This window comes from Aptenodytes patagonicus, chromosome 1 (genome assembly GCF_965638725.1).
Source record: "Aptenodytes patagonicus chromosome 1, bAptPat1.pri.cur, whole genome shotgun sequence".
Lineage (NCBI taxonomy): Eukaryota > Metazoa > Chordata > Aves > Sphenisciformes > Spheniscidae > Aptenodytes > Aptenodytes patagonicus.
In genome coordinates, this window is record NC_134949.1 from 160,386,197 (window position 1) to 160,399,571 (window position 13,375).

Sequence of the window (13,375 nt, forward strand, 5' to 3'; positions counted from 1 at the left end):
AATTAAAGTAGGGTCATACTCCAAAATTACTTAGCTTAATAAAAAGTAGATTGCATGTACATAAAGCCAATGAAATAAAGAGGTTACATATTTTCCTCTCCAGTATTTGCTTCGTCCTCTTGCTTTCATAGACCAACACCGTTAGTTCATTAATAGGGGCTGTCTTCTTCTTATATGTCTATACGACTCCTAGTACAAACAGGCCTCAGTGTCCAACAGGAACCTCTATGTGCTCTAGTAATACAAATAAAAAAGGTTAATAGTAATTAGAAAAGGCAAGGATTCCAGAGGGACCTGACAGATTCTTAATTAGGGACAGGGGCTCCACAGTGGAATCCAAAGAGACAAGTGGAAGGTAATACACAGAGCAGCAACAGTTTAAACCACTTCTTCGTAGTTCAGGGACAAGTTCTGATTAAGATTTAATCTCTCAGGGAGTAGTTCTGGAAATCACGGCTAGTTCAATGAGGACACTTATGTGATGCGCTGCAGCTATCAAGGAGCGGAGTACATTTTCCACCATCCAGAAAAGATGGAGAACAATGTGCGATACAAATAGATGGTACCTAGCTAAATGTTACATCCCTTTTGATCAGTTTAAATCTATGATTTTAATCAACAACCACAAACGCATAAAAAAGGGCAATGTGGAGACAGGCAGTATCAAGAAAAGGTATGACAGGGGTGGTCTTAGAAAAAATGAAAAAGGCTACCATTAGTTCATTCGGACAGGGAAAGTATGTGAAGAAAATAAGCAAGGAGTGTGTAAAATAATGAGTTTAAAAGAAAAAAAACCCAGTCCTTTGATTGCAATGAGTAAACACGAGAAATTAATAAAAAGCAGGAGACATCTTCAGCTATATGTATGGGAAACTAGCTGTTCACTTGCATTTATCTGCTGACAAAATGGGTCAAAGGAAGAGAGGTGTATGAGGTCTTTAAATATAAACTGGAATCTACCAGAAGGGCAATAGGAAGAGATTGAGTGACAGCAGGGTTACTACATACAAGTTAAAAAAATCAATCATTTATCTAGCACGACATGTAATATGTATAATAAGGTTTACTGTGTAAGAAGACTATCTCAGTTACTAGAAAGAAGAATCTAACAAAGAACATAACAAGTAGCTGCAAAGTAGTAGGCACGTCCAGCAGACACTTAAAAATGTCCTGTTCAGGAGTACGGCTGCCCGAGTCTGAAGTTCAAAGACTCAGCCCTCAAGTAGGGATACTAGGGGAAAATCCCATAAAGAGGCAACCCTGCACTGTAAAGAGCATCGCGGAAGAATGCAATCCCAAAGGGAGGTGTTGTAGGGACAGGGTGGATGAGGGTATTGTCCCCTGTCACAACATGCCAGACCATTTTTCCCGCACCCTGTTCATCCTGCGTGGAGCCTTTTACACCGTATCCGCCTCGCAGCAGGAAAGAGTTTTCTCTCCAGGTTTCAAAACACCTTGTACACACAGAGCATTACCGCAATCTAATCAGTAAAAATACTACAAATGAACAATGCAGCAAAGCTAATGGAAAGGTCCTATTGATCACATTCAGTCCCACAACAGTTGCGTCCAGCCCCTTTGAGTGGCTAAGGCACAACATGAAGGGCAACTGATCTTCCGATGGAGCATGGTGGCACAGAGGCAAACACCTCCTGCACAAGCGCTGCAGGCTGGGGTTTGTCACCGGGATTTGTGTTCAGGGATAAAAATGAGATTAAAAAAAATCATGAGGAGGAAGCCAGGCCATTCTCACACTAACCTGGGCTGTGAAGCTGCAGGTGATTCACTGTCCAGCAACTCCTGCAGGTTCCTTCCCTTCCCACTGCTCCCAGCTGTGTTACCTCCTGCCTGCTCCTGCACCCATGCCCAGCAGGGCCCATCCCTTGGGGCGTTTGGGTTTCCTGCTCCATCCTCCATCCCAGAGCACCGCCCTCACATACTGCACCCAGCAGGGATGGAAAAGAAAGACTGCTGTCACAGCAACGTCCTCCGTAGCTACATGGGAGGACGTGGTCTGCTTCTTGAGGAAGCATCCATTGCTAGGGACCAATGGCAGGTGCAGTGCTCCCTTCATAGTCAGAGAAGAGAGCTGGGCTCAGGGGACTGCAGATGGAGCCCCACGCTCCTCCCAGGACAGCAGGAGTCACAGCTGCACTTTAAAGGGTTGAGTCTTCCACGTCTCTAACTGAGGAGCACTCTGCAGTTGAGCCTAACCACTTCATGGATTGCACGTCTTGCTGGTGGCATTAGGTGACATTAGCAGGATGCTATAATTAAACTAAAAACACAGATCAGGATTCTCAGCAAGGCACAGTTTTGTTTTAAAATTAGGTGTCTTGATGGAGCACCAGATCTTACCACGATACTGTTTCTGTGGTACTGTAGCTCTTTAGTACTGACTTTTCCCAGCCTATAAAACCTGCTGCCCACAAACTTTTCAATAATAAGCCACGCAGCAGTTACCATGTGCTAGACACCTGTATTTTGGCATGAGGAAACCCATGCTCTGAAAACACAGCAGCAGGCAGTCAGCATAGGTAGTAAGAGCTAGATCCAGTAAAAGACTGACACTCCTACAAGCCATGCACTAAGGTGCCCAAATTTTAAATTTCCAGGGTTCACGCAAGAATTCACCTACGCTCTGCACACAGCACAAAGGGGAAGGCAGGTACCTTAAAATATGCCCTAAAATTCTTATATGCTGAGAAGGATACCCGGCCTTGAAGTTAACCAAAAGCTAAGACACAGCACAAGGCAAAAGCAAGAGTGTACCTATGTTCTTCACCCCATCCTGGACTTTAACACAGTGCTTAGCATCCCAAACTCCAGTCATCTCCTGGACTTACAAGAGTCCTTTGAGTGTCCTTTGGAAGAACCCAACAGTGCATCCTCTCTGAGAAGTGACAGGCACCCACTTTTTATGAAATAATTTAGCATAGAGGTTCCCAAACCTCTTGCCCTTGGACACCACTGTTAGTGCAGTGCTGTTAGAGCAGCAGCTCTTAGATCCCACTGCCTCACTCCATAGCCATCAGCATGGCTAATCCCACATCTGACACTCCTCTGCTGCACATCCTACATTACCACACCAGTCCCTGTACTCCATCCTTCCATCTGTCCCACCTCAGACCACACACCACCACCTTCCAAACAAGCAACTCCAATCCCACATTTAGCCCTACTCTTCTACCACACAACCTTATCCCACCACCCTTCCTTTATTGTCCAACGGGCCGTACCAACTCATCAGCCACAGCTCCATGCTCCCTCAACTTCCACCCTGCTATGGCACCTGGAACCAGGAGCACTTTGGTTGACTGGAGAGCCCTCCAGCTCTTTGAGTTCTTCCCCTGCACATGTTCAGAAATGCTCGTCTGCTTGACCAGCCTTCATTAACAGTGACCTACATTCAAACACGCTGATCATAGAATCATAGAATCATTAAGGTTGGAAAAGACCTCTAAGATCATCGAGTCCAACCATCAACCCAACACCACCATGTCCACTAAACCATGTCCCTAAGCGCCTCATCTACACATCTTTTAAATACTTCCAGGGATGGGGACTCCACCACTTCCCTGGGCAGCCTCTTCCAATGTCTGACCACTCTTTCAGTAAAGAAATTTTTCCTCAGGTCCAATCTAAACCTCCCCTGGCGCAACTTGAGGCCATTTCCTCTTGTCCTATCGCTAGTTACTTGGGAGAAGAGACCGACACCCACCTCGCTACAACCTCCTTTCAGGTAGTTGTAGAGAGCGATGAGGTCTCCCCTCAGCCTCCTCTTCTCCAGGCTAAACAACCCCAGTTCCCTCAGCCCCTCCTCAGAAGACTTGTTCTCCAGACCCCTCACCAGCCTCGTTGCCCTTCTCTGGACACGCTCCAGCACCTCAACGTCCTTCTTGTAGTGAGGGGCCCAAAACTGAACTCAGTATTCGAGGTGCGGCCTCACCAGCGCCGAGTACAGGGGCACGATCACTTCCCCTGATGTTCTGCTTTAGCTGCTTCAGTCCCTTATTGGAAATAGCCCTCAAACACTAAGTTCAGCTAAGTTTGCAAAGGAAATGTACAGTTTGGTTAAAATGCCAGCCAGGTCTGTGGCAGCCTTGATAAACTGGTTCTTTGAGTCTTACACAACAACTAGAGCCACTTCTTTTCTTTAATCTGCCCTGTGAAAATGATACTGTGAAACTGATACAGCTGTTTGAGCTCATCCTTTCAGATTTGCACCTGTATTAAACACTGTTCAGGAAAACAGTATGTTCTTTGCAGTGGAAATACTGTACTTTTGTCACTTTCCTTGGACCCTGATCAAATTCCCATCAAAGTCTATAAACTGACTCCCAGGAGGTAGGTATTCAGCCAAGCCTTAAGATACAAACACAGTAAGTTAAGGGCGCCGGGACATTCCAGGCAGTATTTTTGTTTTCTCAAGTTTCCATTATATTTTTATATTTCACACAAAAAACTACATTAAGACAGCATTAAGAAACTGAGAACGCCAAGCACGTAAAACTTAGCAAATACAAGACTGACAGCTGCCTTTGCAACTGCAATTACAACCCCTTGCAGGCCCACCTTGCACCCCCAACTCCTAGACAGGAGTCCTACCGGAACACATGCACGGGAGTGTGCCTGAAGAATTTTACATATACACATAAGAGGGTCTAGTTGCAGCTGCAGGAGTAATCTTCTTTCCAGTGTTTCCTAAATGCTGAGAACTAATATTCCTAATTCCTGTGGTTTTGCTTATTTTCTTGCTATTTTAAAGAAAAAGAAGAAATCGGCTAGTGTGCAACTGTCACCAACCCCATGCAGTATCATCAGCCTCACGCTGTGGAGCTCCAGGGGTGCCAGCATTAGGTGCCCGCAGGAGCACCCTGAAGTATTTCCCTGAAGTCAGTGAGTGGAAGAAGCCCGATGAAGTGCTGCTCCAGGTGTGGGCGGCATTCGAGCAGTGCCTGGTGAGAACCTACCTAAAGAGGTTCCCCTGCGAAGGGAGGCTGGTGGGTAGGGATTTTGCACCCCTTCTCACGTAAGCCCCGCAGCGTTTCCCGTGCAGCGTCGCTGTTTTGATGCAGCGCAAGCTTGGGCTTCAGGAGTCCAATCACTCAGGGTTTGTTTACACTGGGAGAGCTCTGCTGCTAGATATGCTGGCATCGCTCCTCGGTGTGGATGTAACATATGCCAGAGAGGGAATTCCTCTGCCAGTCTAACGGTACCACTTCCCCCAATGACATTAACAAAGCCAACGAAAGCACTTTTCTGTCAGCACAGCTGCACCGGTGGGGGTGTGTGTGTATGATTTTTACCGCTTTTTCCCCCCTCTCTCTGTGTGAAAATATTCCATAGGACTACCAAAGCCCTACAGTGGGGACCCTCTCCTGGGCAAGCTGCCAACATTGTCCAACGGCACTTGCTGCACAGCAGGAAAATGGAGACCTGAATGAAATGCTCTTAGACCCAAGCAGCGTTTCGTGGGCCGAGAGGGGACTCTGCCCACCAGGTGCCAAAGGTCCGTGGTGAGGAGCGGGGTGATGGAAACTTCTCGCAGACGAGGCCAGCCACCCCTCCTCGACTCTGCAGTGCCAGTGGCGGGTGATGGCGGCAACCACGTCGTTCCAAGAGACGTGGAGAGAAAGTGGCTTTGCTCCACGCAGAGACATCGGGGAGAGCGTGCGAGTGTCACACTGGCTGAGGATGTGGGAGTAAAGCGCAGCCAGCCAAGGTGCAAGACTGACGCTGCTTCCATGCTGCCAGCTCACAGTATTTTTGCAAGCCCTGTCATGCTTGAAATGTTTTAAGGTTCTAGCTCTTCAAATCACAGCCACGGGGTAATGACTAATTAAAATTGCTGTTTAAGAAAGATGTATCTTGAATTTCCCTCAGTGGTTCAAAGCCAGATTTTAAATACATATGTGTGTGTATATATATGTATAAATACAGTTTTATTTTTTTTTATATATATACGTATATATAATTTGTAAACTTCAATTTTAAAGCCAGACTTCCAGTTTTTCTAAGGCTTGAATTACAATCTTAAACATTTTCAGCTGAACAATGTGGTGCCCTCGGCCACTAGCACGCAGTAGCAACCAGAGAGAGCATGCTGGTGGCATCCCCACAGCTCTTCCTTTTCCCCACACAGACACAGCATTTGGAGGATGGTCTGGGTAGCAGCAGGGCTAAGGAATTGCCTTTTCTGTTGTCCTTATTATGCACAGACAGAGAAAGAACGTATCCAGAAACTGTGGAAAGGACATCAACAAGAGTAAGGCCAGCAAAACTACATTATCTTTCTGTATTTTCTCACAAAAACAATTTAATCGCCAATAGTTTCATTAATTTCCTCTTCTCAGGGTCTGGCATGCCCTTATTTAATTCAGTCTAGACCCTTATGCATTAACAGGGTCTGATTTTCAAGGAAAAAGACAGTGAACGCAGATACAAGTCCTCTGCCTCCTCAGCGCACACATACAGACCATGTTTCTCTGGATCACATCCCAGTCACCAGAATTACAAAGCCCACCATAGATGGGAAAAGCAAGGGCATTCTCCTTCAGTGCATCCATGCACCCCTGCTCTCACAAGACAATAGGAGTAATATGGTAAATGACAACGTGGCCAATGATAACTCTGTAACAGAACCGAACGATCCCATAATAAGCTCACAGTAACACTTACAAGAACAGCATCTATTCCGGAAAACGGCACTTTAACAGCTTGCTCGGGATAACTCCCCTGGAACTCGGCTCGCCCTCACAGTGCTTCGACCCTGGAGCAACGGCATCCGCATGCACGTCGGTGCTCCCCGAGCACGCAGCCATGGCAGGCACAGCTGCCCAGCATGGATTATTCTTGCCAGAAGCACAAATAATCTCCTTGGGAGGCTCTACGTAAGGACTGTTGCTGGGGGGAGAGAGCATATGCACATTAAAATGCAGATTTTGCTTCCTGCCTCCCAGGTCTAGTCCTACAATGACCTGCTGCTGCTGCTGTTGTAATACCACCGTCCACAACACCTTCCTGATGGATTTCAGTGAGCAAAGGCAGGACAGTCCTTCGGTTCAGCCGGGCAGACCCCAATAGCCTCAGCAGGGCTGCAGGGGCTGAGCTATCCTGCCAGAAGAATTTCCCAAATTGAGATTGCTCGGGGGCAACCAGCGCCTGGCAACTGCTACCTGAGGAGTAACCTCTGCACCACTGGTGGGATGCTCACCACGGTTCCTGAGCTTTGCCGGGGCTCCACAGTCAGCTCACGGCCAGCGCTGCACCCGCTGCAAAGGTTATGGGGCTATAAAAATCATTGCTTGTTATTACCTCTAGCTCCCAAACACCTTCCCTTCCTTTGCAGTGCCTGAAACACCACAACCAGGTCCCACCTTGTCACAACAGGACAGAAGTACTTGGCCCCGATACGCTCGTATGAAATCAGAGACATGGGACCATAAATCTCCCTTTGCCGGAGCTGTAGGTGCTCACACCCACCGCGAGGACAAGGCTGGTGAGACGGCTGCCACACGTGGCAGCCTGAACCCTCCTTTTGGGGACTGCCTCTTCTGCAGTGCTTGCGCTCATACACAGCGACTCACTTGCCTTGTGAGTCGCAAAGAGTTAATTTCTTCCTAAATGACAATTCAGAATGCCTTGTTTAGCCAAAGACCTCCATCATTAAAAAGAATGATACTTATATACAAGGTAATTATAAAAAGATCCTAATCTTTGCTCCCATCAGTCCTGATACTACCCCAATTAATAACCAAATTAATGTCAACACCGGTGCCCAATCCTCCACAGGGAGAACGAAGTTTTCTTCCAGCCGCGCACCGAGCCTCAGCCAGCGAGAGCGAGCTGTATTTATTTACCCGGGGCCAGCCTCGCGCCGCTCCTCTCACACCTCGGCGATGCGGGAGCGGCGAGAGGAAGCGGCTGTGTTTTGGATCAGCCTCCCACACGCAGCAGAGCAGCTTCTGGGTTGTTTAATCCTACGCTCGGTGCAACGGCTGGGGATGGTCTGTTCGACGGAGAGGGGGCCAAGGCGTGTGAGACCCAGCCACGCACCCTGCACCCCTGGCTTCAAAGCGCTGAACCAGCTGCTCTCATCCCCTCCGGGAGCCCCTAACGGGAGGGGGGGGACCACGAGGTGCCAAATGGCTGCTGCATCACATCCCCTGATGCGTCTTGCCTATTTTCCCTGAACGGAACAAAGCTGTCCTCAAAATGATGCTTTCTGTCGAACAGCTGACCAAAAATGAAAGTACAAACAAAACTTAATGGAGCGCGAAGCCTCATATGACAAGGAAAATTCCCGCTCCAGTTCTGATCTCTGTTTACAACGTCAAAAGTGGGTCAAACTGGTCTGCGATGGAGGAATCTGTTTGGAAAATGATCTCTGCGAGGAAAAGCATCTAAGCGGCAGACAACTGCACTGCAATGCTTCCACAGGGATCCTCTGCCCTGCCATCAAAGTAATTCAATTTTACAGCGCAGGGTTGAAATCCTGTAACTTGAAACCACGGCTTTTCATTCAAACGACTTGAATTCAGCAATCCCCTATCCTTTAGAGCAGACCAACTGACCAGTGTTTTTCAGTACAGATCTTGCGCTTTAAAAAAACTAAGACATGGCTGCATTTGGTCAGGGTCAGGAGAAGCTGTTGTGGTTTTTGTTGGGTTTGTTTTTTGTTTGTTTTTTTGTAAAATAACCGCTCTCCCTTTTGTTCATTTCCCATGTTCGGGATAAGGTTATTTAGCAGTACCATCACGCTGCCTAACCCAACTATTTTGTTTTACCCTGTCATGTTCTCTCTCAAAATGCAAAGGAATCATAATGACATTAAATGCGAGCCCAAAAATGAGAGAAACAGTCTGTAATAACATTACTTTCCAAAGTATTTTCATTCAGAGTTCTTGGAATCTGGTGAATTTAATCTCTCTCCTTTGCTGTTGTTCAAGATAGAAGATGACTGTAATGTAAACAAATTTAGCCAAAACTTCCTGACAAGAAGCTCTGTATGTTATTCTGTGTAAGGATGGTATACAAATACACAGCAATCTAAAGGAAGAACATACTAACCAGCCTTGAAACCCACTAATTTGTTTTATCGACTTAAGAAAAATCTGTTCTTTGACCTTCAAGTGCTTGATTCCTTTTATGGTCACACAACCTTTATTTATTAAAAATCTTCTACTAATTACTCTCAGGGTACCCAGAGGCTCTAAAAAGCACAAAATACCAAAAAATGTATTATTACATTCCTGCACATATTGAATCCTCTTTCTAAACTGTTTTTGAAAGAAGGAAATGCATTTATAGCTTTTTCTAGAAAACATTTTAAAAAAACCAAAACTGATAAACATTGCTTCTTATTTATAATTTGTATTTTTTTTTTATGTTCTCTTTGGTTTTAGTTACTACTTTGTATTTACAGAAAAATGAGCTCTGTGAGTCTTCAAAGTGCCTGCTGATGTCAGATATTTATAGAAAGTTATGATCTCAAATGATATTAAGAACCGAAACAGTCCACATCTGTGGGACAAGCGTGTATCTTTTAGACTTCAAAATTGTCCAGTTTGGACTGGAGGCTTTCAGGACAAATAAGGAATAAATGGGCTCATATTTAAAATGCACTCAGTATAAAATCCACTTGGTATAAAAACATACGATGTAAATGAACAGTAGTAGCAAAAAACACATCGAAAAAAGTAACAATACAGGGAAGGATGTAAATTTTGTATGTTTTTATTAGCAAAAAAAAAAGAAACAGAAAAAGAAGAAGAAAAACAAGGTGTTATGGAAATAGCTCAGACTTACAATGGTGGCTGAGAGCATGAAAGAAGTATGTGGTATATACTTTGAGTCTACAGAAAAAGAATATTCACAAAGTTGGATGGGAAAAAGAGTTCATGAGTCTCTCCGATACATCTATGAATTAGAAAGTGCAACGTGAAAGGCTCACAAAAATAAGTACAGTTCCCCTCACAAAAGACGCCCCCCCAAAAAAAAAATTAAAAAATTAAAAAAGGGTTATTTCTCCCCAGACTTTAACTAAGCCAAAGCCAGAGGAGACCCACTAGGTCAGTAGGGACCTCCAGCAGCCGCCCATCCCAACGCCCTGCTCGACGCGGGGCAAGCTCGGGGAGGTGGGAGGCTGCAAAGCGCCAGCTTTCCTCCCACCCTGGCTGCCGTCCCAGCCTGCACACCACCCGCTGCAAACCCCGCGCCTCCGCACCATGAGGTCCATGATAAGGCCCCCTGACAGCTCCTTGCAGGCCAGGCTGGTGGCAGGGTAGGCTGTGGGGAGTTGTGCCCCTCTGCAAACTCTCTTCTGGGCGTCAGTGCCATGAAGGGACCCCCTGCCCAAACATCAGAGGTATTCGCTCCTCTGATGTGAAAAGAGAACCTCTCATTCACACTAACCGAGCTGCTCCTAGTTATACCATACACAGAAAAGCACGTTAAGTTGGCAAACGCTGTTCTAACACTTATTTCTGTCATGCTTTTTTATTTATTTCGTTGTTCAGTAAAGCCCGTTTCCAAACTGCGTTCAGGACCCCATTTTACTAGGCTTGACATCCGCACAAGGGGAAAGACCTTTTCTGCCCTGAAGCTCAGGACCCAAAGCCCAAGATTTTGGAGGGGTGCTCAGAGAGGGTGCCTGGAGCAGCACGGTGGGACAGGCTGCCAAGACCCTCCTCGGGCTTGGTGCCACCAGGCAAGGTAGCCTGGGGGCAAGGAGGCATGGGCAGAGCCTGCCTGAGCAGGTAGGAGGCCAGGCGGGGGATCCCCGCGCTGAGGGGGTCCCTGCCCTCAGCCCCACGTCACACGCGTCACCCTGGATGGCAGAGCAGGGCGTTTACCTGCTCCAGAGCTGCAGTTTACAGGACATCTACCTGCTCCGGAGCCGCAGTTTACAGCCCAGCATACTGGACCTCTGTTTGCACCTCACGTACCATGGCCGTAAAGCCACAGCACCTCAGGAGCGGACTCGCATCCTCTTCAGCTCTATCGCCCGAACAGCCACTTCTGGGAAAACGGTGGTGGGGAAACCTGGTGGCAGCGGCAGTGGCTTCGGCTGTCCCACCTAGCTCTGCCGGTCACCATGGTGGACCCCGAGTTACCCACGCTCACACCGCCACTGCCACGCTGCCCCCGCTCTCATCACTTCAATCGCCCATCGAGAGCACCACGGGATCCTGCGGGGTTTCCGTATCCCCACGCTGCCTCCTAAATCGCTTGTGAATTTAGGGGGGGCAGGAACGACCTACTACATCCAGCAGAGTGGGACTCCAGGCCAGGGCCAGGACCTCCATGCTACAGTACAACACAAAACAGTAACAACCCCAGTTGGTGGCAAACTGAAGAACTGAAGGGAGATAGCCCAGTCCAGTGCCCTACCGAGCTCAAAGCACTGTTTTTCAACTTTGTGGGTCAGCGGACTACTTGAAAAAGAGCCACAAAAGGTAACAAAAGCCCATTGTCAGCAGGCTCCAATGCGTGGAGTGGTCTGCCAACCGCAAAAGGTGAAAAATACGGTGTTATTTTCAAGCAAGGAGTTTCCCCATCAGCATAGCAGATGACCTTCATCAATCTTCTCTTCACCACCTTGTATTGGCTCACAAGGAAAGTTTTGCTGACGCACGGGTCGCTACGTGCGCTATGTTGTTGAGCGCCAGGTGAGACAACGGCATCGTCCCAAGTATTGAGGCACAGTGTCAAAAATCAAAACCCTCCCCTCTAGCCGAGCTATGACGGGAATTACGTACGCAGACATAACACATAAAAGTTACCTGACAGTACATTTTCTTCAAACGCAACACAGAATAGAACTGTAATGCGTTTTTTCAACCCAAAAAGGATGAGATTTTTTCCACAGGCTACTAAGCAGTAAAAGACTCAAATAACGCTAAAACAGCCTTCAAGAAAACTAAGCATCAAACATTAAGATGTCCTTCAGAGGCTGGGAGGGATGAGCTGAATCACCTCCCGAGTGAGGTGAGGCACCGACTATTCCAGCAGTTGCGTAGACAAGTTTGCAGCCGGCTCATGGCATGCCAGAAAAGGTCCATAACCCCCCCCCCCCCCCAAAAAAAAAAATGCTTCTCCCATGCACATCCAGGACTTCGATTTGGAGAGCGGAGCGGTTTTTTATGTAAAACACTTGCAAAATCGTGGCGCTGAAGGGGAAAGCCCTCTTCAGCCAGGCTGCCCGCTGCCCGCTCTCGCCCCGGCCCCCACGGGCGCACGCCCGACCGGGGGCTGACACACACACACACACACACACACACCCCCGCCCCACTGCGCCCTCCACCCCACCCCCGGGCCCGGGGGGGGACCTCCCTCCCTCCCGCGCGGGCGGAGGCGGCGCGGGGGGGCCCCGCGGCGGGCGAGGCCGGGTCCGGGGGCGGCGGGCCCGGCTGCACAAAGGGCAGCGGGGGGCGGCGGAGGGGGCGCCGGGCACTTACTTTGTCTATGGTGCCCGGGAGCAGGCGGTCGAGCAGGCGGCAGAGCACCACCCCGTCCTTCAGGGAGGACTGGAGGAAGCCCTCGGGGTCGGAGATGGTCTTTTTGGGCGACTCCAGCACGCCCAGGGCGATCAGCCACGTAACGGTCTGCTCCGCCGAATTCATGGCGGCGGCGGGGCGGGGGTCGCGGCGCCCCGCGCCTCGCGTGGGTTTTGTGTCTCCCCGGGCGGGGGCTTCAGGCGGAGGCCGGCGCCGCCCCCATGTGAATGCAGATGACGACGCCCCGGCCCCGCCGCCGCCGCCGCTACAGACACATGCAGCTGCAGTGCCGCCTCCTCCCCGCCCCCCCCGCCACCCACCCCCCCCCCCCGCCGCCGCCGCCGCCGCCGCCGCCGCCCCATGACATCACTGGCAGCGGCGGCAGGCGGCCCCGCCGCGCGGGGGCAGCGCGCCCGCGGAGAGCCGCGCACCGCTCCGCACCCCCCCGCACCGCACCGACCCGCACCCGCAGCCGGAGGGGCGGGCGGCGGCTGCCCCCTAGCGGGCGGACGGCGCCTCCGCGGGCGCGCAGCGGGGCGCGGGGCGGCCGCGGCGGGAGGCAGCGCCGCGGGGAAGGAGCAGCCGGTCACCGGCGGCGGTGGCGGCCTCCTTAGGGGGAGGAAAAGTTGCCGGATCCGCCGGCCCCTCGTTTCCTCCTCGGCCAGCCCCCACGGGCCTTTAGCGCTGGGCTGAGGGCGGCTGATTTGATACCGTCTGCCCCTGGGAGCACGGGCAGCCGGTTCCCGGCTCGACTGATCCCATTTTTGCGTTTGCTCGCCGTTGCCGTGCGTGAGGAAGCCTGCTAGGGAGCCTCGGCCCAGCGGCCGGCTCGCCGGCTCGCCCCGTCGCGCTCCGTCCCCGCCACCACGCCTGCA

General features: G+C 49.9%; 1 protein-coding gene across 2 annotated transcripts in view; it reads right to left on the reverse strand.

Moving 5' to 3' along the window:
• ARHGEF7 (Rho guanine nucleotide exchange factor 7) overlaps positions 1–12,688 on the reverse strand; it is a 129,066-nt gene extending 116,378 nt beyond the window's left edge. The window contains exon 1 of one of the 2 annotated variants that reach the window (XM_076360892.1): positions 12,462–12,688. In XM_076360892.1, the coding sequence (XP_076217007.1) occupies positions 12,462–12,626 (165 nt within the window). In that variant the 5' untranslated portion in view covers positions 12,627–12,688. The remainder of the gene's footprint in view (positions 1–12,461) is intronic. The other variant, XM_076360895.1, reaches the window with a different exon arrangement.
• Positions 12,689–13,375: the final 687 nt, after the last annotated feature.